Source organism: Molothrus ater, chromosome 27, assembly GCF_012460135.2.
Source record: "Molothrus ater isolate BHLD 08-10-18 breed brown headed cowbird chromosome 27, BPBGC_Mater_1.1, whole genome shotgun sequence".
NCBI classification, from domain to species: Eukaryota; Metazoa; Chordata; class Aves; order Passeriformes; family Icteridae; genus Molothrus; species Molothrus ater.
In genome coordinates this window covers 1,773,187-1,797,055 of record NC_050504.2, presented here as the reverse complement: position 1 = coordinate 1,797,055, position 23,869 = coordinate 1,773,187, and the positions used below count along the sequence as shown (strand labels likewise).

Here is a 23,869-nt window from a genome sequence, read left to right as displayed (position 1 = left end):
CCACAGTCCATGGGGTGGGCAGAGGGGGCAGCCCTGCAGCCTCATGGGCTGGGAAGCATCAGCTCACTTTGGGTTTCCAACACCACTGAGGGTTTCTAACACCACTGGTGCTGCTCCTGGCCACGGTTCCACTCTGCCCCAGGGCAGCTGCTGGAAAGCAAAGGGCTGGACTTGCCCTTGCTCCTGATCCCCGACCCTGACAGGGCCTTGGTTTAGTCTGGCTGGGGTGCAGGGGCCAGTGGTGCCTGCAGAGGGATCTGCAGGGCTGTGGGAGCCAGTTCCACCCTCTGTGTGTGTGACTGGGCCCTTCCTGCATCCCTGCAGCCTCCCATGGATGTGCACACGCACAGTGGTGGATGTAGCCTCTTGTTCCTGGACAGGCTCTGGAGCACAGCAGTGGCAGAACAGGCTCAGGGCCTCCTCCCCTGACGAGGTGAACACTGCCCTTCCCTCAGCCCTCACAACCAAAGGGCTCAGGAGGCCATGACAGCCTCAGGTGGGCCATGCCTATGTGGGTAGGCAGCTCCAGCCCTCAGCTTGCATTTTCCTTGGAAGCCAAGGGCTGGGCACTTCAGTGCCAGGTCACAGAGCTCTGGGAAAAGCCACTTTGGCTGACAAGGATGAGCAGAGCAAGTGGGGTGCCAGCAGGAGGTGAGATCCCCCTGCAGGTGGCCAGGGCTGCCTCAGGCAGAGCCAGTGCCTCGCCCAGCCTCAGCCCAGGGTGGTGCAGGGGGCTCCAGGGCACCAGGATGCCAGAGCTGGCCCGTGGAGCTGGGGCTGAGTGACACCCCCTCCCTCAAGAGCTGCCCCCTGCCCTGTTCCACACCCTGAGATACCAGCCAGGAACCAGCACAGTGCACCAGGCCAGGCTGGGGAGCAGCACAGCTGGGGCAGCTCCCAGGAAGGAGGGCAGCACAGCCCTGAGAAACAAGGCATGAATGAAGCTGCATCTGCACCAAGGCAAGCCTGGAGAAAAGCTGCTGCTGGGCAAGGGGCCAGCAAGGACACAGGACACACGAATGGCAACATCACTCAGAGGACCCCACTGCTTTGCCAATCAAGCTTTATTATTCAAGTCCAAAGATAAAGCAGCTGGAGACTCACACACACACACACACACAGCAGCTGGAGGGCCAGGCCTGGCCCTGGAGTCAGGAGCTCAGCACAGGTCTCACCTCACAGCAAACACCTGGAGCCTGCTGCAGCACAGAGCCCAGGCACACCCACCCACTCCTCCACAGCCCCTCCTTCCCCTCAGTTCCCAGGATTAGTGTTCTCCTTCTGCAGCAGCCAACACCGTCACAAAAAGGCTGGAGCAGCAGGGATGAGCCCTTGGGGGGAGGAGGAGCATTCAGGAGGAGCAGTGCAGTTCCTGATGGCAGCTGTGCCCAACAGGGCATCCCTGGCTCACCCTGCTTGTGCCAAACCGGCTTCAGAGCTTCACCCTGGCAACAGCTGGGGAAGTAACAGTCCATGTTCATCCCACAGAACATCAGGGAACAACATTTTGCACTCTGGAGTCCTAAAACTGCATTAGGAGTGGGGTTTGCTGCTGCTGAGGCCAATGCTCCTGCTTGGGTGGTGTTTCCCTCACTCACAGGCCACAGGTGATGCAGGCACATCACTGCAGCTCAGCTCTGTTTCACACATCTCTGCTCCAGTCCTGCTCCCCCAGCCCAGCCTGAGCAGGGCTGCAGTGTTGGCCTCAGCAGTGCAAACAGGGATTTGCAAAGACATTTTTCAAGGCTTGTGTCAATGAATTCATGTGTGCCCTGGGGCAGCATGTCCTGCTCACCACAAACCACATCCAATGCAGAGGCTGCTCCTACACCATGCTCTGCTCCCAGGTGGTCAGAAGTAAAAATGGATCAATTTAACAACACAGACATAATCACTTCACCCTTCTTTGGTACAGACACTGGCCACGAGCACTTACTGGGACACTGATACCACAAGCACAGGGCACACTGAGTCCAGGAGCTGCTCAGAGATTCTGTTCTGCTATGTAACAAAACAAAACAAAAAAAAAAGGGAAAAAAAAAAGGCACCACTTTCCAAGAACTGCTCCACGTGCCTGGAATTCTTGCTGCTTTTTAAACACACACCGTATTCAGAATTAATTTTATCCTTTGAGAGTCCAACTGGAAAGCGCCAGCTACCGCTTCCGCTCGCCTTTCTGTGTTCGTTTCTTCTCCTTCTCCTTCCTCTCCTGCTTGGCCAGCTTGTCCTTCTCCCTCTGCAGTTTATCCTGCTCTTTCTTCTTCTGGAACTCATCCCGCAGCAGCTCCCGCTCCAGCTTCCTGGCATTCAGCACATCCTCCACGTTGGTGTTTCTGAACAGCGCTGGGGAGGGCTAAGGGCTGACAATGCTCTGCCTGAGGGCACCTGAGACACTGCCTGGGCACATGGGAGCTTTGTTCTATCTCCCCCCTCACCTTCTGACTCCCTGCTTCCTCACCAGGCAGCTATGGAACTGGGGAATGAGGAAAGCACAAAGGAAAAGGAATCTCTGGTTGCTTTTCCAACCAGAAAGAACACCCACTCCTAGAGAAGGAATGTTCTGGAGCACAAGTTGGATGAGGAGTGGCAGAGGGAGCTGGAAAGGGGCACAGCCTGGAGAAAAGGAGGCTCAGGGAGGACCTTGTCACTCTCCACAACTCCTGAGAGGAGGGGACAGCCAGGTGGGGGTCAGGCTCTGCTCCCAGGGAATAGGGACAGGGCAAGAGGAAACAGCCTCAAGTTATGCCAGGAGAGGTTTAGGTTGGATATTGGAAAAACTACTTCATGGAAAGGGTGCTCAGGCACTGGCACTTGGGGACAGGGGTTAGTGGTGGCCTTGGCAGTGATGGGGGAATGGTTGGACTCAATCCCAGAGGGCTTTTCCAACCTTAGTGATTCTGGTTCTTTTCCTAGAAAAATGAGGTTGCCTACTGGTTCTTAAGATTTATGTGTAAAAATACATGTCAAACCTCTACAAACCTGAAAGGAAGCAAACACCCAGGGCACAGCCTCGAGTGGGTTCAGCTGTGTGTGACACGTCTGAACACACACATATGTGTACATACATGTGTGTATGTGCAGACAGACAGGTACATACATGTCCCCCATGTAGGGACAAGAATAATTTAGGTTTCATATTTAATTATGTCATAAAACCTCCTTCCATCTTAAATGTGCCAGCTGGGAGCTCAAGGATGGTCCCAATTCTGAGACAGACATGGGGCCCTTGGTCCTGCCCACCCTGGGTGTTCAGCTGCTGCCAAGCTTCATTCCTGACACAATTTCCCTCTCTGGACACCAGTCAACATTAACCTGATGTTCTGGGAGCATTGTCCTCATCAATTAGCATGTTCTATGCTGCAAAAAGGTGGAAGAGGGGAGGAGAAGGAAATGAATGGCAGGGTTGGTGTGAGCACTGCACACTGAGCACACAGACTGTCACTGTCACTGTCACTGTGAGCAAGGTCAGGGGACACAGAAAAACCAATCCTCAAGCTTAAAAGGTGGCCCTACAGAAACAGGGAGACCAGAAAGGGAAACTCACCATGGAGGCTGCCTGCCTGACAAGCAGCCTGAGTCACCAGGAATTCAAAGGATACATTTTTCTGACCCAATATTTACAGCTGTTGTCATTCCATCCTGTTCATCCCCACCAGTGAGAGAATTAAGGAAACACAGACATCAGTAATGATCTTGTGCCTCCCTACAGCCACACTTGACTCAAATAACAGCCTTATAAAGCCAGGAAAAAACAGCTGGACTCTCACAGACCAGGTGTGCACAGCTCCCACCCTCAGCTCTGGCTGCTCCAGGGCCAGATGCAGTTGCCTACAATTCACTCTGCTGGGCAGGGAAGAGCTCATTCTTCAGCACCACAAAGAGTTAACTTCTAACCCTCCCACTCCACACACTCTCTCTGTAAAGGATTATTTCAGCAGATTTCTGGGAAAGCAAGAGAGATCAGCACCAGCTGCTGAGGACTGGGGGCAGTCACTGCTCTCCTGCCCCACCTGGGCTGGGCAGTGTTACAGCCACGTGCTGGGGACAAACCCTCCCAGGAGCTCCCAGCACTCCACAAACAGGAGCTCCCATGCCTTGTCCATGGCAATTACCATGAAGAAAGTCTGCAAAGCTTCCCCAGCAGACCCTGCAGAGCTGGGAGAGCGTTGTTTGAGGGGGTTTAGAGCAGCTGATGTCCCTCAGAGCCCCCAGCAGTGCAGGAAAAGGATATTCCTCCTCGTCAGTCACGTTGGCATACTGGGCCAGGAGCGCGGCCTTCCTCTGCTTCTCCTCCTGGGACACCTCCTTGGGCTTCACCACTATCCTGGCCTGCTTCTCCATCATGCTGGTGATGGCCTGCACCTCATCTGGCAGCAGAAGAGTGACAGTGTCAGCCCAGGCCACAGACAAGCCCCTGGTGTCACTCACTGCCTGCTCCCTCTGCAGCTCCAGCCAGCCCATGTCCTGCAGGGGAAATGCACCCACCCAGAGGGAGATGTCTCACCCAAAAACACCCCTGAGCTTTTCCCAAGGGCATCAGTGGTGCTGCTTTGGGCAATTCCAGCTGGGATCTGGGAGAGATGGAGCTGCTGAGGAGCCACCACGGGGCTGGGTAGGGCCAGCGTGGGGCTGACACCCTGAGGTGACAGGTGATGGCACTCTGTGCCTCTCCCTTTGAGGGGGATTCCCTGGGCTGCACCCAGCCACCACCAGACACTGTTATTCCTGGTGCAGGCACTGTTATTTATTGCTGGAGTAAGGGAAGTTTCACAGTGAAATGGAATCAGTCAGTCTCTGGCTAATGAAAATCCATTTGACTCCAAATCACATTCTCTTCTGCTTCAAAGCAGCTTAATAAGTTTATTTAATATGTCCTTAACCACCATCAAAGAGAAATTCTGAAAACCTGAAGTGAGGGATCAGCTCCATGCTCTCCCTTTCTTTCCAACCAAGAGAGACCAACAGCTGATTTACCTTTTAACACTGAAATTCCACTGCCCATTTCCTAAAATGGCATCTGGGTTTTGACACCAATTTTTTTTTTTTTAGCCTGTTAATCATTTATCCTCAGGACTCTGTTATTCTGAGTGGATACACACTTCAGTGGGGATTTATCCCTTTATGGAACCCCAGTGATATAATTTCACCCTGGAATTCCATGAATCCAGACACACTGTGCTGCCTTTTTATAACAAGAAAAATCCCTGTGGGTGAGCACTGTCAGGAGCAGGAGGAGCCCAGCAGCAGCTCCAGCAATCCCAGACACTTGTCCTCAAGAAGAATTTATTTTATTTAGTGCATAGAACAGCATTAACTTCTCCCTGTCCCCAGCCAAAGGCAAGGTGAGGCCAAGAGCAGAATTCCAGGATTTCTGGGGAAAGGCACTGAGCTGGTGGAGCAGAGGGGGATGCTGGGGCTGATACAGTGACCAGGGACTGACAATGAGCAACCAGAGGCAACAAGAAAGTGCAAAACCAACAAAAAGCAGAGTTTAGACCAAAGGGCCATTCCATTGTCACGATCTCCTGTCAGATCTGTGCCACTGCAATGTCTCTGATCCGTGCTTGGACCACAAATCTCCCACTGCACAGGGACCAGGACAAACCTCCCCACACAGGACAGGGCCAGCCTTGGCTCCCAGCTGAGGACAGGAGATGGACACAGGCACAGGAAGGAGCAGTGACAGTTATCAGCAGCCTCACAGAGCTTCCTCCAACAAGCATTTATGGCAAAAATAGGAGAGTTGTAAGGGAAAACGTTGGCAGAGGAAATACAGACATGGGAGTGGGGTGAGCAGCAGCAGGGACAGCCCAGCTGTCACAGGGGCACTGCAGTTGGACAAAGCAGCTGCTTTCCAGAGTGCCAGCAACAGAAGCAGCACAGGTTTCTATTCCATAATAGCTGCAGTGCCAGCACTGAGCAGAGACAGCTCTGGACGTGCTGGGAAAGGTTTCTGAAAAAACCACAGAATGGTTCAGGCTGGACCTTAATGACCATCTCATCAGGAAAAAAATCCTGTAGGGAAAAAAACCACACAAAAAAAAAAACCCAACAAAAAAAACCACCAAAACCACACACACAAAAACACCCCAAAGAAAACAAAAACCTACAAAAAAACCCCAAAACAAAACAATCAAAAAATAACCAAACAACCACCACAAACAAACAAACAAGAAACCCCAACAAAACAAAAAACCAACAACAACAAAAAAACCAAACCAAACCAAACCAAACCAAAAAAAACAACAAAAAACACTTTTCCCCTGCAGGATGATGAACCCAAAGAGCAGCAAATGCTGGGGCAGCCCAAAGTGAAGCTGCTCATCCCCATGCCAGGTGAAAGAGTAACTGAGCAGCAATGGAGTGAGAGGCATTGGTTTAACTCCTACCAGGACAAACACAAAATTCCCTTTGAGGTGACCCCACTCTGAGGAGCAGGGCACAGCACCCCAAGGCACAGCACCCCAAGGCACAGCACCCTACCTTCTTTCTCTTCTTTGGAATCAACGACCTGGGAGTCAGACCACCTCTCCACAACCTCCCTGCACACATCATTCAAGAGATCTTCTTCCTAGAAAGGGAAAAGAGACTCCTCAGACTTGGAACAGAGTTGGCTGCTTCAAACAGCACCAGTCAGACAAGAAAAGCAGCAGCTACAAAGGATCTGCAGGCTCACAGTCAGCTCAGGAACAGCTTTTCACCCTAAATCTGCATGTTAAACACACACAGGACTCTGGAATGCCTGGGGTGTCTGGTCACTGTGCACATGGACACTGACACACAGTGCAGGAGAATCTCTGCTCTCAGGTGGATCTGCAGGGCTGCAGGAGAATCTCTGCTCCAACATGGATCTACAGGAGAATCTCTGCTCCAACATGGATCTCCAGGAGAATCTCTGCTCCAGTGTGGATCTACAGGGGCTGCAGGAGAATCTCTGCTCCAACATGGATCTGCAGGGCTGCAGGAGAATCTCTGCTCCAATATGGATCTGCAGGAGAATCTCTGCTCCAACATGGATCTCCAGGGCTGCAGGGGAATCTCTGCTCCAACATGGATCTACAGGAGAATCTCTGCTCCAACATGGATCTGCAGGAGCTACAGGAGAATCTCTGCTCCAACATGGATCTACAGGAGAATCTCTGCTCCCAGGTGATCTCCAGGGGCTCCAGGAGAATCTCTGCTCCAACATGGATCTACAGGAGAATCTCTGCTCCAACATGGAACTCCAGGGCTGCAGGAGAATCTCTGCTCCAGTGTGGATCTACAGGAGAATCTCTGCTCCCAGGTGATCTCCAGGAGCTGCAGGAGAATCTCTGCTCCAATATGGATCTACAGGAGAATCTCTGCTCCAACATGGATCTCCAGGGCTGCAGGGGAATCTCTGCTCCAACATGGATCTACAGGGCTGCAGGAGAATCTCTGCTCCAACATGGATCTGCAGGAGAATCTCTGCTCCAATATGGATCTGCAGGAGAATCTCTGCTCCCAGGTGGATCTCCAGGGGCTGCAGGGGAATCTCTGCTCCAATATGGATCTACAGGAGAATCTCTGCTCCCAGGTGGATCTCCAGGGGCTGCACTGCTGCCTCACCATGGTCCCACCACAGAAGCTATGGGGAATCCCAGCTGTGGTGCCTGGAGCAGCTCCTGACCCTGCAGAGCTCTCACAGTTTCTCACTCCTCTCTCCAGCTGTGCTCCTCCTCAGAATTTCTCTTTTTCCCCTGCTTAAATTTGTTCCCTAAAGGTGCTGAATGTCTTGGAGCCCATTGGCATTTTCTCCATGGAACACAGGAGAGGCAAACACCACTGACAGGGGTCACAAAGCTCAGGGACCACACCAAATATTTCCAAACAAACAAGAAATTATTTGCTTTGGCATTCAGTAAATACAGAAAAAAAATCAACCATGGAAAATACAGGTGAGGTGGATTCTGTCTGGTTTAAAGACAAAAACTGGACAGAAATAGAACTTGATTTTAAGTTTCTTGATTAGGAATGGTAGAAAATCCCTGGTGCAAGACATGAGCAGGGCTGAGGAACCATGGGCATGAGAGCAGATGTCACTTTGTGCTGGTGTCACAGGGGTCCCAGGACGAGGGAAGAGATGAGAATCTTGACTCCATTTATTATGTTATTATTTTATTATATTATTTATAATATTATTTTATTATATTATTTGTTTTATTATTTTATTATATATGTTAAAAGAAAATTATATAGTAAAACTATACTAAAAGAATAGAAGAAAGGATTTCATCAGAAGGCTTGCAAGGAATAGAAAAGAATGGAATGATAATAAAATCTTGTGATTGGCCATTAATTAGAAACAACCACATGAGACCAATCCCAGATGCACCTGTTGCATCCCACAGCAGCAGATAACCATTGGTTACATTTTGTTTCTGAGGCCTCTCAGCTTCTCAGGACAAAAGATCCTAAGGAAAGGATTTCTCATAAAATATGTCTGTGACATCACTTGAGATGTCACCTTATTTTAACAGTGTTTGTGAAATACAAACAAGTGAACAAAAAAAAATCCCCTGTAATTTGTGTGTGGAACTAGGAGAAGAGAGTTGGCAAGAAAACCCCCAAATTCACCAAATAAAATACTGTTTGAACAGTCAGCACAGAAATAAGCACATAGTCTAAAAATAAACAAAAAAGACATTAAAAAAGAACAGACTACAAAGAATAATTACAAAGTCTGAGGGTTCAAGAGGCAAAAATGTTTTACAGGAATGGCAGAAGACTCAAAGTGAGCCAGAAAGTGCAAATGAGGCTCTGGACGGGAGGGACATGGGAACCCCACAGCTGCTCAGTCCTGGCAGCGGCAGCACAGAAGGGAACTGAGCACTGAGCAGAAAAGGGAAAGAGCAGAAAACTGAAATATCAGGAAAGAGGAATATTCCAGCCAGCACTGCTCAGCCAGGACACACTTCCCAGGCCTGCAGAGAGCCAGGCACAGCAACAGGGATGGAATGAAGTCTGGTAATTACAGGGAGGTTAATTAACCACCACTACTGCAGAGCAGCACTTTGCAAAGACGTCTGGCTGCATCCCTCAGCGTGCACCGTTTGCTTCTCAGGCTCTTTCAGGCTCCAAGCTGTGCTGCCACAGCTGAAGGAAAGAAGCCAAAGCCCCCTCCCTGCTGTGCCCCAGGGTGGGGAGGGGACAGGGACAGCAGGGGAGGGGGCTCTGGCTTTTAGGAAAGCCTAAAAGTGAGATGGCACAGTCAGGGTACAGAAGGAAGGGTGTCACACCTGTGATAACAAACAGCTGATTGCACCCTCCCAGCCCTGTAGCCATGGTATTTTCTGAAAAATCCCTTTGCAAGGATTTTTCTCCTGAGAAGCTGAGAGGCCTCAGGAACAAAATGTAACCAATGGTTATCTGCTGCTGTGGAATGCAACAGGTGCATCTGGGATTGGGCTCATGTGGTTGTTTCTAATTAATGGCCAATCACAGTCAGCTGGCTCAGACTCTCTGGTCAGCCACAAGATTTTATTATCATTCCATTCCTTCCTTTCCTTTCAAGCTTTCTGATGAAATCCTTTCTTCTATTCTTTTAGTATAGTTTTACTATATCATTTTAATATAATATATAGATAATAAAATAATAAATCAGCCTTCTGAAACATGGAGTCAAGATTCTCATCTCTTCCCTCGTCCTGGGACCCCTGTGAACACCACCACACAGTCCCTGTGGGTTCTGTGCTCCCACACTGATGTTTGGGAGGAAAACTGAGCAGACAGTTCCCAGCACCAGCACCACTCATGATTTAACGTTTTACACTATTGTGAAAAATGCCATTCACTTGTTTTTAAAATTTTAAAAGTTTAATAGTAATAAAATGGTAATAAAAAATAATAATACAATTAGAGTAATAATAATTTGGACAAATTGAATTAGGACAATGTGAGACAATAGAGACAAAGTCTGGGTACCTTTTTCTGGGCAGCACGAGCCCGAAAAAGGGAAAAAGGACCCCCGTTAACAAAAGATTAACCCTTAAAAGCAACAGCCTGTTGCATATTCATACACGATGCATAAATTCCATTCAAACACAGGGTTCTGTCTGGTCATCCTCAGCTTCCTCCTCCGAATCCTGACAGTGCCTTCGAGGCAGGAAGAAGTTCGTTTCTTCTAATAAGAGGACAATAAATTCTTTTTCGCTGAAGGATTTAAGTGTCCTGTGGCTGTTATCTCACTGCAAGTCCTTTCTTTAAAAAAAGTATCCTACGTAGCATAGTTTCTATTTTAACAATTTTTTTATAATCTAAAATTAGATTTAACACAGTACTTAAGAGAATTAATACAGCATCACTTTCTAACACAACACATATAATATTCCTTTTAATATTTGCAAAAAGCCAATCATAAAATACATGAATTTTTCACAACTATGAAACATCTATTTATGAAAAACCCCGAGACACAGACACTGTAAAATCATACATGGAGAATTATGGAAGAGAAATCCCTCCCTGCACCCTCCTGGCTCCAGAAATCCGGCAGGAGCAGAGGCAATCCCTGCCCACCCAGGGCTGTTCCTGCCTGTCCCAGCCCCAGAGGGATCCCGTTCCTGACAGACAAGGCGGGTGTGAGGCACCACAACACCGCCCCACACCCTTCTCCAGAGGATTTACCATTAAATTCACCTCTCGATGCCCACCTGGCACTGCCAGACCGCCCAGCCCGCGGTGAACGCTGAGCGCTGCACCCAAACCAGGGGGATCCCCACGAACAGAGCTCCCACCAGCCCGAGCCTGGCACAAACCCCCAAACAAGCACCGAAAACCCCACGAGGCTCTCGGGTGGGGGTTAAAAAGCCCCTGATGTGGGTGCCCTCCCAGTAAGGGGGTGACCGGCTCCGGGAAGGGTCCCGGGAATCCGGCAGGAGCAGAGGCAAGCGCTGCTCACCCACGGCTGTTCCTGTCCGTCCAGCCCCAGCGGGATCCGATTCCTGACAGACAAGGCGGGTGTGAGGCACCACAGCACCACCCCACACCCTTCTCCAGAGGATTTACCATTAAATTCACCTCTCGATGCCCACCTGGCACTGCCAGACCGCCCAGACCGCCCAGCCCGCGGTGAACGCTGAGCGCTGCCCCCAAACCAGGGGGATCCCCACGAACAGCCCCTTCCACAGAGCTCCCACCAGCCCGAGCCTGGCACAAACCCCCAAACAAGCACCGCAAACCCCGCAAGGCTCTCGGGTGGGGGTTAAAAAGCCCCTGATGTGGGTGTCCTCCCCCTAAGGGGGTGACCCGCTCCGGGAAGGGGGTGATGATCCAGGGCTGTGGGGAGCTGCCCCGCCCGTCCTCCGCCCTGTGGAGGCCGCAGCCCCTCTGTGGGCTGCAGGGGAGCCCCGGCAGGAGCACGGCGCGTTCATCAGCACAGGACGGACGACGAGACCCCGCTGGCCCGGGGCGGCGGAGGGACCCCCGCCCTTACCAGGCAGGCGGCCAGCACGGCCCGCAGCGCCTCCAGCCGCTCTTCATCGCTCTCCTCCTCCCGCAGCAGCCCTTCGATGTAGGCGCCGTAGACGGCGCGGTCCAGCCCCAGCGCGTCCAGCCGCGCTGCGAGCCACGCCGGGAAGGGCGGCGGCTCCGGGAGCAGGATGGGGGCCGGGATCGGCATCGCCATCGCCATCGGCGCCGCGCCTGCCCCGCCGGGCGCCGCCATCTTGGGCCTGCAGAGGGGAGGGGACGGCGGCCGCGGAGGGACAAAGTTGTGGTGCCGGCGGGAGCGGAGGGAGCGCGGTCGGGGTCACTGCGGCCGTGCCTGGACCGGAGCGGCGGGGCTGGGCGGGCGGCCCGGTGTGCTCGGTGTGCCCCGTGTGCGCCCCGCGCCACCTGCACCCCTGGCACGGCTTCGCGGGGAGCGTCGCAGAGCGGCTCGTCCCTGCAGAGCGGCTTCGCGGGGAGCGGCGCGTCCCTGCGCGGCCGCCGTGCGGGGCGGGGCGGGCGGCGGAATTTAAACACGGACAAGCGGCGGGCTCCGAGCCGGGCAGGGCCATGGCCAGCACGGCCTCCCCTCGGCCCCTCCGCGGACAGTCCTTCTACCTGGACCTGCCCAGCGGCCGCAGCGCCCGGGACCTGGCAGAGGCCATCGGGCGGCTCGGTGGGGTGAGCGTGGGCCGGGGCTGTGAGGGGCTGGGGGTGACCCGGGACGGCGGGGGGCTCTAGGGGGGTGTCTTGGGGTGGCCTCGCCCCTTTTCTGACTCTGCTCATTTTTTTAATGTTTCCTGATTTTTTTGTTTTTCTGGTGGGCCGGTTCCCTTCCCGGCTCCCCCCGCAGCGGGGCTGGTGGAGGTCGCCCCTGTCCCCGCGCTCCGGCCCTCGAGGGGTCCCTGGGCTCGGGATCGGCCTTTCCCTCCCAACATTCCGGCTGTTCTGGCCCTTTCCCTCCCAACATTCCGGCTGTTCTGGCCCTTTCCCTCCCAGCATTCCGGCTGTTCTGGCCCTTTCCCTCCCAGCATTCCGGCTGTTCTGGCCCTTTCCCTCCAAACATTCCGGCTGTTCTGGCCCTTTCCCTCCCAACATTCCGGCTGTTCCAGGTCCAACCAGTGCTGGAAGGACTGCTGTGTGTATGTGTTTCTGCTTCCCTCCTGCCCTGTTGTCTGTGGAGCTGCTTGCCCTGTTGTTCCCTTCCTCTTTTATTTTTCTACAACTGGTTATTTTCTCCTGGGGACAGAGCCTCTTTCCCTCCCAGTGTTCCAGGTCTTCTGGCCTTTCCCTCCCAATGTTCTAGGCGTTCTGGCCCTTTCCTCCCAACATTTCAGCTGTTCTGGCCTTTTCCTCCTAACATTCCAGGTGTTCCAGGTCCAACCAGTGCTGGAAGGACTGGTGTGTGTGTGTGTGTGTATGTGTTTCATCTCTGCTTCCCTCCTTCCTCTCTGGAGCTGCTTGCCCTGTTGTTCCCTTTCTCCTTTATTTTTCTAAAACTGGTTATTTTCTCCTGGGGCCAGAGCCTCCTTCCCTCCCAATGTTCCAGGTCTTCTGGCCTTTTCCTCCTAACATTCCAGGTGTTCCAGATCCAACCAGTGCTGGAAAGACTGCTGTGCTGCTGTGTGTATGTGTTTCATCTCTCTGCTTCCCTCCTGCCCTGTTGTCTGTGGAGCTGTTTGCCCAGTTGTTCCCTTTCTCCTTTATTTTTCTAAAACTGGTTATGCTCTCCTGAGGACAGAGCTCCTCCAGGCTGATCCATGATGTCCAGGCTCTTTTCCTCAGATATTGGTGGTTTTTTTGGTTTTTTTTTTTTTTTTTGAAAGCACTGTGTGAGGAGTAGATGGTGGTGACAGAGTCCTGGAAATCTGGATCTGAATTTCTGGGGTTTATTTGCAGTGAATCTCTAGGGCATCACAGGATCTCCTGGTCGGTGTGGAATGAAAGAAGGAATGTGATTGCTGCAGGCAGCCCCTGCTGTGTGGGAGATGAGCCCAGCTTTGTTCAGCAGGGCTGTGTCAGCTCAGGGTCAGGCCCTTGCAGAGCTGCTCTGTTCTGTCTCTCTGCAGGTCACAGAAAGCTTCCTCAGCAAAGAAGTCACCTGTGTGGTGTCCAGCAACAGAGAGGCCAAGAGGGGCCAGCCCAGGGCTCAGGACGAGAAGCAGAACAGCCCAACTGCAGAAAGCACAAAATCCACGAGCTCAGTGCCTGCTGTCCCCAAAGGAACCCAAACCAGAGCTCAACAGAAGCCACCATACACTGTAAGAGCTACAAAGGTTTTGTCCAAAGCCACCATACACTGTAAGAGCTACAAAGGTTTTGTCCAAGGGGGCTGGAGGGCAGAATCTGGGGCCAGTTTTGGAAGGTGGAGTTGTTTCTGCAAATATTCTGTGTGGTTTTTTCCCTGCTCTGTTCCTGTTTCCCTGGCTGTCCTTATTCATACTCTGGTTCTTTGTGTCTGCCATCATTGTGCATGTCACAGCTTTGGGCTGTAATGAAGGAAATCTGGAATGGCAGGGGATGTGGAGGCCTTGGCTGGCTTCCTGAGGGGACAGACAGAGGTGTGGTGAGAAAAACCAGAGAAATATAGACAGGGAAAAACATTGCAGACTCTGGGTACTCACAGTCACAGGGCAAGGCCCCTGTACCCTGGGAGGAGATCCATGAGGGCCTCCTGCATGAAGGGGCTTCTCCTGGTCCCATTTTTCTCCTGGTCCCATTTGCTTTTGGAGCTGGGCTTTCTGCTCACAAATGCTTGTGGCCAAGTTCCAACATCCCACCTGGAATGTGGTGTCTGCTGGAAGCTGTGACTGGGGAAAGGCAGCTGCCCCAGTCCAGGCCTGGGGAATCTCTGCCAGCTGGAGCTGAACCACCTGCAGTGGGAAAGCTGAGCTGCAGAGGTTTCTCCCAGATTTGTCCCCTGTCCTGGCTCCCAGCACTGTCCCTTGTCTTACAGAGCTGAACCAATCTGCTGAGACTGTTGGCTCAGTTCCCAGGATGTTCCTAACCCTGGCCAGCATGTTCAGATGCCTGCAGAACAGGGGGCTCAGGGGGACCTGATCTGTCTACAACTCCCTGACAGGAGGTTGTAGCCAGGTGGGGCTTGGTCACTTCTCCTGGGTAACAAGTGACAGGACAAGAGGAAACGGCCTCAAGCTGTGCTGGGCAGGTTTAGATTGCATTTTAGGGAAAACTCCTTCATGGAAGGGGTTGTGCTTCATGGCACAGCTGCCCAGGGCAGTGGTGGAGTCCCCATCCCTGCAGGGATTTAAAAACTCTGTGGATGTGGCACCTGGGGACATGGGTCAGTGGTGACCTTGGCTCTGCTGGAGAGGAGTTGGACTTGATGACCTTACAGGGCTTTTCCAGCCTGAACAATTCCATGATGCAGCAGGCACTTTCCAAGCTAAATTGCTGCTCCCTCCTGGCTCACTCTGGAGCTTTCATTTCCCTGCTGGTCAATAATTCCAAGCCTTGGCTGCTGCTGCTGGTGCAGTTGAGTGGTTCTCTCTGCAGTTTGCATTCTCTGAAAGGCTCTCTGCCCTGGCAGAGAATGAGCCCAGCAGAGTGTGGGCATCCCCAGGGGTTGTTACTCTCCAGCTCTTTGGGCATCCCCAGGGGTTGTTGCTCTCCAACTCTTTGGGGATTGTTGCTCTCCAGCTCTTTGGGCATCCCCAGGGATTGTTGCTCTCCAACTCTTTGGGGATTGTTGCTCTCCAGCTCTTTGGGCATCCCCAGGGATTGTTGCTCTCCAGCTCTTTGCATGACCTGTTCATGTCTCCTCTCTCCACAGGCACTGCTGAGCAGGGGGAAGGAGCTGCTGAACAAGGCCATGAAGAACCAGGTGAGCAGCCTTGGATGGGCTCTGCTGGGGCTGGGTGTGCTCAGAGCTCTGCTGAGCAGAGCAGAACCAGTGCCAGCCTTCCTGCAGAGCCCCTGCCCTGCTGACAGAGCAGATCCTGGGGCTGGGAAAGGCACAAAGCAGTTGCTTGTGGCCTGCAGAAAGTTGTGTAGTGCTCCTGGTCACTGCTATTTCTGGAGCCATGTCATCCAGTGTTGTACCTCTGAGGCCTGTCCCAGCCATCTGGGTGCTCAACACAGGAGAATTATTAACACAAGGCCTGTTATTAGATGAATTTTTAGCCTAAAAAGAACTAAAGCAATGTAGCTGGGGCAAAGGCTCCCCTGCAGTCCTTTCCCCAGATAAATCTCAGTGCCTACTTAGAGGCTCATGCTGTAGCAGGGATTAAACATCTGCCCAAGATGCTGCTGTTAATTTGGGATGGATAAAGCATTGAGCTCCATCCTTTACTGCTGTGCCCTGATTTCAGTACCAGCCACACTCTGTCAGTTGGGCAGCAGGAAGGGCTCTGAGCTCAGTTTTGAGCTGTGCTTTGAGCTGGGCTTTGCCAAACCTCTCTGTGCAGGACACCTGCAGTGGCAGCAGCATCCTCGCCAACGCTCGCCTGTGGGGAGTCCAGATCCTGCATGTGGATGGTATCCTTCACTGTGGGGTGCAAGAGGCTGCTGGGAGTGAGGGATTTTGGAGACAGGTGGAGCAGAAGGGATGTAAGAAAAGTAGAACAGAAGGAAGAAATTGCAAGCAAATCTCCTGGAGTGATGCCATCCTGGCCTGGCTGAGTGATGCCATCCTGCCCTCAAACACCAGATTTGTGTGTACAGAATGTGCCACTGTCACATTTGCAACAGCAAACACGGGGTACATTGTCATCTACTGAAGGTGGAACATTAGGAAATGTCAATATCTTGGTCAGTACCTCAATTTGTTCCAAAAAGACTGTTTTTACTAATTAACCTGGAAGTACAATCATGAGAAGGGCAGGATTTGGTTGGGTTTAATTAGGAAGTGCTGGTGTTTGAGGACCTGTTCTGGAAGGCACCTCCTGTCCCCATGATGGATGGGGAGGGGGTGATGGGAAAGGCAGATGGTGGAACTCTGATACTAAAAATAGGTGTGGAGTAAAAGGTTCCTGAGTGTCTGCTGACAGTGACATACAGCTGTGGCTGAGCCTGTCTGGTTCATGTCCCTGGGCTCTGCTCTGTGTGCTGCACAGCTCCTGCCACTGTCTCCTTCCTGCAGAGCCCCAGCAGCCTCCAGCTCTGCTAGAGAGCAAACAGAGGGGCTGTCCCTCAAAATGTTCTCTTGGCTTCATCTTGGACCATTCCTGCTCTGCCAGGGGCTGCAGGCTCCGGCTTTTCCCAGTGCCATGGGGGGTGGGCTGCACTCTGAGGGGAACAGCTCCCTTCCCTGGCTCAGCTTTGGCTCTTTGACATCCCACCTGCACAGAAATGTTGTCCTATGCCCAGCAGCTGCTGCGAGCCATCTCAGGAGCAAGGAAGCAGTGCCAGAAGACAGAGGTAACATCTTACCTGCAGCCAATTTCAGCAGTTCAGGGTTTGAACAGTCCTTGTAGCAGCTTCAGTGCCAGTGGACCAGTCAGGGAGGTGCTGGATCCAATCTGGTGCTTGTGTTAGTGGTGAAGATGAAAAGAATCAAAGAATTTTTAGTTTTGTAAAGTTGGGGGTAAATCCAGCTGAGAATGAGGCAGCTGTTGCTAAGTATCAGCATTCATAGCACAGCTGATGCTGACTTTGACCCTAAGGGTGATGGTTTAACCTTAGATGGGTTAAACCCTACACAGCCACCCTCTGGGATCCCCCTGGGATGGGGAGAGGACTGGGAGAGAAAAACTGAGAAAGCTCATGGATTGAGATAAAGGTGATTTAGTTGGGAAAGCAAAAACCACACACACAAGCAAATCAAAGATGATGATGATGTGGATGATGTGGCTGGTACACTGGCTCACCAAAGGATTGGTTAATGCATTGGGGAGGTCAGAGGGAAGGTGGGATGTAAGGACAGGGCATGGCAGCCTTTGTGTTGTATTTCAACTAACCCTGGGTAACTTGGGAGGCAGAATGAGGGGAGGTGCTCTAGGTGGTACAGGAGCTCTGAAGTGGGGTGAGGCTGCTGCTGCTCTGGGATCTGTAACTGCAGCTCTGCCCGTGCTGCTCCCATGCTGAATGTGTCCCTTTTTTCTCTAGGTGAAATGCCCTGCCTCCAGATCCAAAATTCACAAAGGTAGGCCTGGATGTTGTGCTGCTGTTTATGCTCAGATGTGGAGCTGCTTGGAGAAGCCTCATTTAGAATTTGAAATACATCAAAACCTTTGGCAATCCCAAAATATGCCATCTCTTTAGGCAGTTCCCTTGATTGGGCTCTGTCACTCCTTGTTGGAGTCTGGCTGCAGCCTCCCAGGACAGCTGAGGACCTTTGATGTCACAGTATGTTTAAAAATCCTAAAAACCCTTTGCTGCCAGCTCCCAGAATCCCAAGGCACCTGAGAACAGTGCTGCTGCTCATTGAATCCAGCAGCTCCAGGGAGGTTTTGAGGAATAATGCATCCTGCAGAGGAGAGCGTGTTCCTCCCAGCCCACTCACTTCTGTTGGGCTGAGATGTGCTGCTGAGACACTGAGCTGGGGATGGCTCTGGCAGGGAGGAGGGAGGGGGAACAGCCAGGTTTTCATCTCATCTGCAATTAGACAAGAGCCAATTATGGGGCTGAAATTGGCACTGCTGACGTCAGCTGGTCTGCGACTTGTGTCAGTTTGGAGCAGACTCCAGCCTGGGTGGTGTGTGAGACACACTTGGGAGTTGTTTCCCAGTTTGGGGTGAGGGGAAGGTGCTGAAGAAAGGCTCAAGAAGCTGTTGGATGTGGCAGATTGTGCCTGAAAGCTCTGAGACCTGTGCTGGGCACGCTCTGAGGTCTCGCAGTGGCATTGGAGCCATTTTCACTGCTGGGATCACTCACCCATCTGAGCTGGATCTGGGGCCTGCACGTGGCCTCTCTCTCAGAAGTGCTGAGCATTTGGCAGTGTTTGCATGGAAAAAACTTGATCCTGTACTGAAATAGCAGCTCCAGTGACGTAGCAGCACATTTGAGGCAAGCAGAGGGTGAGGCTGGTGAGGACAGGTGGGCTCAGCCTTTCTGGGGAAGGAGGGTGAAATATCTTTGGAAAAAATAGCACTGAGTGCCAGGATCGCAAGAAAACAAAACTCCTCGCCCTTCAGAGGCCATGAGGGAGGCAGGAGAGGCTTGGTTTCAGGGTCAGGCAGATGCCTTGTGGGAACACCTTGGTGTTTTTTGTTTCTTAGCCAGATCAGGACTCAGGTTTCCAAGGTGAGCGTAATGTGAGTGGAACGTACCTGCAGGACAGGAGGGACCTTGGAACCTCCCCTCCCAGCTTGGCTCTGAAAACATTTTCCCTCAATGCACTGCTGAGGTTCTTTTGCTCTGTTCTTGCTCTCCAAAGGAAGCAAAGCTGCTGTTTGCCCTCCTTGGGAACTGAGCAGAGGCCAGATCCTGCTCTCCAGTAGTGTCCTGGTGCCAGGCTTGGCTGGCAGCACCTTGGTTTGTCTCCAGCATCTCTTGCTGCTTTGACATCCCCATCCTGGCCTGAGCCAGGCTCTGCACTTGAGGCAGGGTGAATGGAGGAAAAGGTGCTGGGAGTTGTTGCAGAGCTCTGAGCCAGTGCAGCAGCTGCGGCAGTTGCTGAGTTCCCTCCTCATACTCAGTGGCACATTGTGGGGGGGTTTGTGTGACAATTCTTGGGGTTGGAGTCAGAAGGCTCAGGGTTAGGCCAGTGGCTGTAGGACTGAGGAGGCATTAAAGATGTGAGGGGATGGCTGAATACTCTTCCAAAGGTGGAAATGTCCCATGGTTGGGCTGCCTGGGGTTTGGTCACCCCACTGCACACTTGGGCCAGGGCTGCTAGGGGTCACCTAGAGCTGTTTTGTCTGTGCTTGGCCACCACTTGGCATTCACCAGTGCCAGAAGTTCTGATGCACTCAGCTCTGGAGCCCAGTTCTGTTGGGGAATGAGTGACTAAGTAGAGAATTTGACCAGAAAAACTAACCAGGTTTCTCTCTGGCAGGAAAATTGAAGCCCCCTTTTCTGAAAGTTGAAGACCAGAGCAGGTAAATGAGACCTTTCTAAATATCCTGCCCTAAAACCTCGGGGTCTCTCCTTCCGTGGTTTCATTCCTGCCCATGAGGCTGCCCTGGCTTCTGTGCAGACCCTGTTCCACACTGGGAAGTTGATTCTCTCCTAGAGGGAGGCAGATGGAGTTTAGAGGAACAATCCAGGTGTCTTGTGTGTCAGGGAGAGAAAAGGTGTTAAACGAGACTTGACAGCAGTTTCCTTCCTTGCTCAGAATCCCCGTGTGATCCTCAGCAGGTCACTTAATCCACCCAAGCCCTCAGCAGAGAGGAGTGAGATTGAAGCACAGGAGGTCAGGGCCTGTAACTTGAGGACAGCCTTGGGCACAGGGGACCTGATCCCTGGGGTGTTTCTGTGGAGTCTGTAACTCTACCAGCATCCATGGGGCCAATTAATTATTCCAAAGGCAACATTTAAGGCATCTCAATTAAGAGTCAGCTATTGGGGTTTACATGCTGCATGCAATGAAGTGTGAGGGGAGAGATGTGGGAATCAAAACCCTCCTGTGCAGTGGGGTAGCTGGAAATTTTGCACTGCTCTGAGCTGGGGCAAAAAATGGAATTTGGGCTGAGCAGGCAAATTTGCTTTCTGTCCAACACATGCCCCATTGGGGCTGTTACTGGGAACTGGTTTTAACACTTTAAATGTGTTAAATGAAATGAGAGTTTCATTCTCATGTGAAGTCAGAAATGGGAGCTCTGGCACAGCCACAGAAGAGCACTGGGCAGCATCTCACCATGAATGAGGTGGCACCTTGGGCCCCTCCAGGCTACAGGAGGGACAGCTCTGAAGCCTTGCCAGCACTGCCATGAGTCTGATGTCCTGATCTGCTGCTTCCAGGCAATTCAGGCCCTTCCACCACCAATTCCAAAGCTTTCCTACCCTCAACTTCCTGGCACCCAAAAGCTCCAGCCCATTTGAGCCTCCGAAAAGCCTCTCCAATTCCTGCCAAGCCAGGTAGGCTGCAGCTCCTTCTGTGCAAGTGTTTAACCCTGCTCCTGCTCACTGCTGGTTCCTGGGCTCTGGGAGCCACCAGGCTTTGAGTGTGGGCACAGGGTGACCCTGTGCTGTCCCTTGCAGGGGTGCTGAGGGCTGTGCCCTGCACAGCGCTGGGGGGAAGAGCCCCTGCTCCACACACGTCACCGTGCCCAGGAAAAGGAGGGGGTTTTGTGAGTGCTGCCAAGAGCCCTTTGAAGAGCTGCAGAAGGTAAAGGTTCCCCTGGGAGCTGGCTCCTTGTAAGAGTTGTGGGGAGCACTCAGAGGCTTTATTAATTGTGTCATGCTCGTTAGCACTGTGAGCTCCTTCAGGAGGAATTGCTGCATCCAGCAGGATCTGCCTCTGAGGTGGGAACGTGGTGTGCCCAGAGCAGCAGGTCAGAGCACGGGGGGTTGGAAGGCTGGAGCACAACATGCTCCTCTCTTGGGGTGCAAGAGCTTTTAGGACCATCCTATTACATCATCCATAAGGTGAAGAGGCTGTTCCATGGCAGCCATGGGGCACAGGCAGATTGAAAAGGTGGGAGGAGGTTTTTTATCTCCTGGAAGGTGCCAAGCAAGGGGGCTTTCAGAGCCCAGCTGTTACTGCCAGACAATGGTGGTGGAGTCTATTTCCTGCTGCTGGGGAGGCTGTGGGCTGCTCTTGGATCCAGACACAGCCTCCTCATCAGCAGGAGCAGGGAACAGGACACTGTGTGTTCCCAAACCTGGCAGACACTGGCTCTGTCCCTTTGCCCTCTGGTCTGTTAGGCTGTGGGCAGTGCCTGTTACTGCAAATTCCCCTCCTGGCAAAGCTTTGAGTGTTGTTAAAGGGCCTCTGCCACCTTCCAGCATCTCCAGAGCCCCCAGCACCAGAGGTTTGCCCAGGACAGCTCCCAGTACATCCCTGTGGATCGAGTCATCTCCCAGCTCACCAACAGCTTCGTGGAGGCCTCAGCCAAGTAAGTCTGGAGATCTGGGAACTCCTGGAGCCCAAAGGCAGCAGGGTGCACATGGCACATCCATGGAATGGGGTCCCTGTGCCTGGGGATCAGAGGCTGAAGCACCTGCTTGGCAAAGCTTAAACAAACCATGGCAGATTTTCCTGCATTTCCATGGGGTTTCTCCTTCAGGGAGCTCCCCATGGGCTCCTGGTGCCTCCTACACTAGAAAGGGCAGCTGAGCCTGCCTCTTCTGTCCCTGCTGCTCTGTAGCCCCCCCTGTGCCTGAGCACTGGGCTGAGATCCCTTGTGCTGCCCATCTCTGCCAGCAGCAGAGTCATTCTGAGCCTCACCAGGCTAAAGCTGCTTCCCTGCTCCTGAGCAAGGGCTGCAAACACCCTGCACTGCAGGGGAGAGGCCTTGTCTCCCTGGGGGGAGTGTTGCTGGGGCTGGGTGAGCATTAACTGATGGTTCCTCCCAGGTCCTGCCTGGCACATGAACGTGTAGTGCCTCAAGCACACAGCACTGGAGGAATGAAGCTGCTGCCAGCAGAGCTGGGAAAGGAAGGGGAGCAGCCTGAGCAGGATGCTGTGGAACTGATAACAGACACAGAGCTGGATCATGGCCTGAAGACCCAGGGACATTACCCCTGCCTGCTCAGGGACAGGGTCACAGATCCCAGAGGAGGAGGGGACTTGTCAAAGCACAGCTCCCTGCAGCTGCCAAGGGGAGCAGGGCTCAGCAGAGGGGTCTGTGCTGCCCATGGTACCATGGGGGAGGCTGGGCTGGGGGCTTCAGGTTTAGCTTTGGCTCCTGAGCTGGGCTGGGGGCCTCGTGCAGCACCTACTCCTGTCAGAGAGGCAGTGGCTTCTTCATGTGAACCTGTCAGCCACCCTCCCCAAGCCCAGCCTGCCTCCAGGAAGCGCCAGCTGTGCTCCACACACAGCTCCCAGCTGGGAAAGAGGCCCAGGCTGGAGCTGGGTTCTGGCCTGTCCCCCCTGGGTGAGCAGATGGAGCTGGTGGGTGGTGGGATGGGGGCACAGGGTGCAGGGCAGGTGTCTGAGCCAGCCCTGCCCGCTGAGGGGGGCACTGGCAGCCTGCCCCTGGGCACAGAGCTCTCCAGCAGACCTCACAGCTCCTTTGCTTTGGATCTGTGCCTGCGTGAGAGCCCTGGGGACCCTGTATCCCAGACAGGATCCCCAGGAGCAGTGGCTGCAGGTTGGGATGCTGGGGAGGCAGCTGGAGCCAGCACTGCCAGCGAGCGTGGCCGGAGCAGGGACAGATCCCAGGGGAAGCAGCACGGAGGGGACAGTGACAGCACACCCAGGGATGGGAACAGGCCTGCTCTGGAGGGCACAACGAGCAGGACCAGCTGCCCTGCTGGCTGCCTGCCCTCTCCCACGCTGCCTGTGGCTGCAGCCAGATGTTGCTGCTGTGTCAGGGCAGCAGAGGCAGCAGCCCCTGGAGCTCCCGGCCTCCTCCTGCCTGCTCCCCAGAGCCCCGAGGCTGCTCCCGGCTTCAGCAGGAGCTCCCTGCAGTCAGACTGGGATGTGCAGCTGCTCCCCAGCCTCCCGGGTGTCCAGGGCTGCAGGATTCCAGCTGGGGACAGGGACTTGCAGCAGCAGCCCCGGGGCAGGGTGAGGGACAGCGGGTACGAGTCTCAGCTCTGCTCCGTGCTCAGGGAGGCGGAGCTGGACAAGAGCTGCAGCAACTGCTGCACGGAGACCCGAGGAGCCTCTTTCCCCATACTTGGAACGTTGTTTGGCAGCTAAAACCACCTCCAGGCTGCTCTCTGGAGCCTCAGTGGGAGCTGGGATGGGATTCACCAAGGCACCCTCCGTGTCAGGACCAGGAGGGACATCCAAGAGTGAGGACAGCACTGGCAGCCTGGGCAGCTCTCCTGGTGGGAATTGATGGGGATGCAGAGGCTTCCCTGTCCTTGGCTGTGATCTTCCCTCCTCTCTGCTGGCCACGTTTAGGGCCAGCAGATTCCTCTGATTCCTTACAAGACTCATCACTGACACAGTGGTGCCTCTGGAAGTCTCCACCCAACAGCTGTGTGCTCCTTACCCTTCCAGAGGGAGAGCTGTTCCTCCTCTCACATGGTTCCCAGAGCTGCAAAGACTGAGAGGAGGGTCATGGGCATGAGATTTGTGCTCTTGTTGTGGTCTGGGGGTTGGTTTTGCCTATTTTCAGGTGGTTTTAACTTGTTTGGGATTTTTTTTACAAACTTTTGAACTTTGAAATAAAATGGAGGGATGAGATTCTGCTCTGCCTTACTGTGGGAATGTAGCTGGAGGCAGGAGCAGAGCAGTAAGGGTTGGGTGGAGGAGCTTTGTGGGCAATGGGCACCATGCTGAAGGGGGCACAGCAGTTTGTCCAGCCCCAGAACATCACCCCATCTGTGCTGTTGTACCCCGTGCAGGGCTGATGGCCCAGCAAGGAGGGGTGTGGAGAACCTGGAGAGCAGCTGGTAGGAGCCT

The 23,869-nt window shown here is 53.3% G+C and overlaps 2 protein-coding genes across 2 annotated transcripts; one reads left to right on the top strand and one right to left on the bottom strand.

The window, feature by feature from the left end:
• Nucleotides 1–1,046: 1,046 nt before the first annotated feature.
• CCDC43 (coiled-coil domain containing 43) lies at nucleotides 1,047–11,852 on the bottom strand. Its single transcript, XM_036399087.2, has 5 exons — nucleotides 11,456–11,852; nucleotides 6,484–6,571; nucleotides 4,232–4,367; nucleotides 3,600–3,655; nucleotides 1,047–2,343 (listed from the first exon to the last, which is right to left on the bottom strand). Exons 1-5 carry the CDS (start codon nucleotides 11,684–11,686, stop codon nucleotides 2,156–2,158), a joined length of 699 nt encoding a protein of 232 aa, XP_036254980.1. The 5' UTR covers nucleotides 11,687–11,852; the 3' UTR covers nucleotides 1,047–2,155.
• Nucleotides 11,853–12,018: 166 nt separating this feature from the next.
• On the top strand, nucleotides 12,019–23,626 carry DBF4B (DBF4 zinc finger B). The gene is given in 11 exon segments (XM_054517431.1): nucleotides 12,019–12,129; nucleotides 13,518–13,709; nucleotides 15,242–15,292; nucleotides 15,876–15,945; nucleotides 16,757–16,827; nucleotides 17,515–17,551; nucleotides 19,406–19,448; nucleotides 20,311–20,427; nucleotides 20,551–20,677; nucleotides 21,298–21,411; nucleotides 21,845–23,626. Coding segments are annotated over 11 exon segments (2,247 nt in total). The 3' UTR covers nucleotides 23,159–23,626.
• Nucleotides 23,627–23,869: the final 243 nt, after the last annotated feature.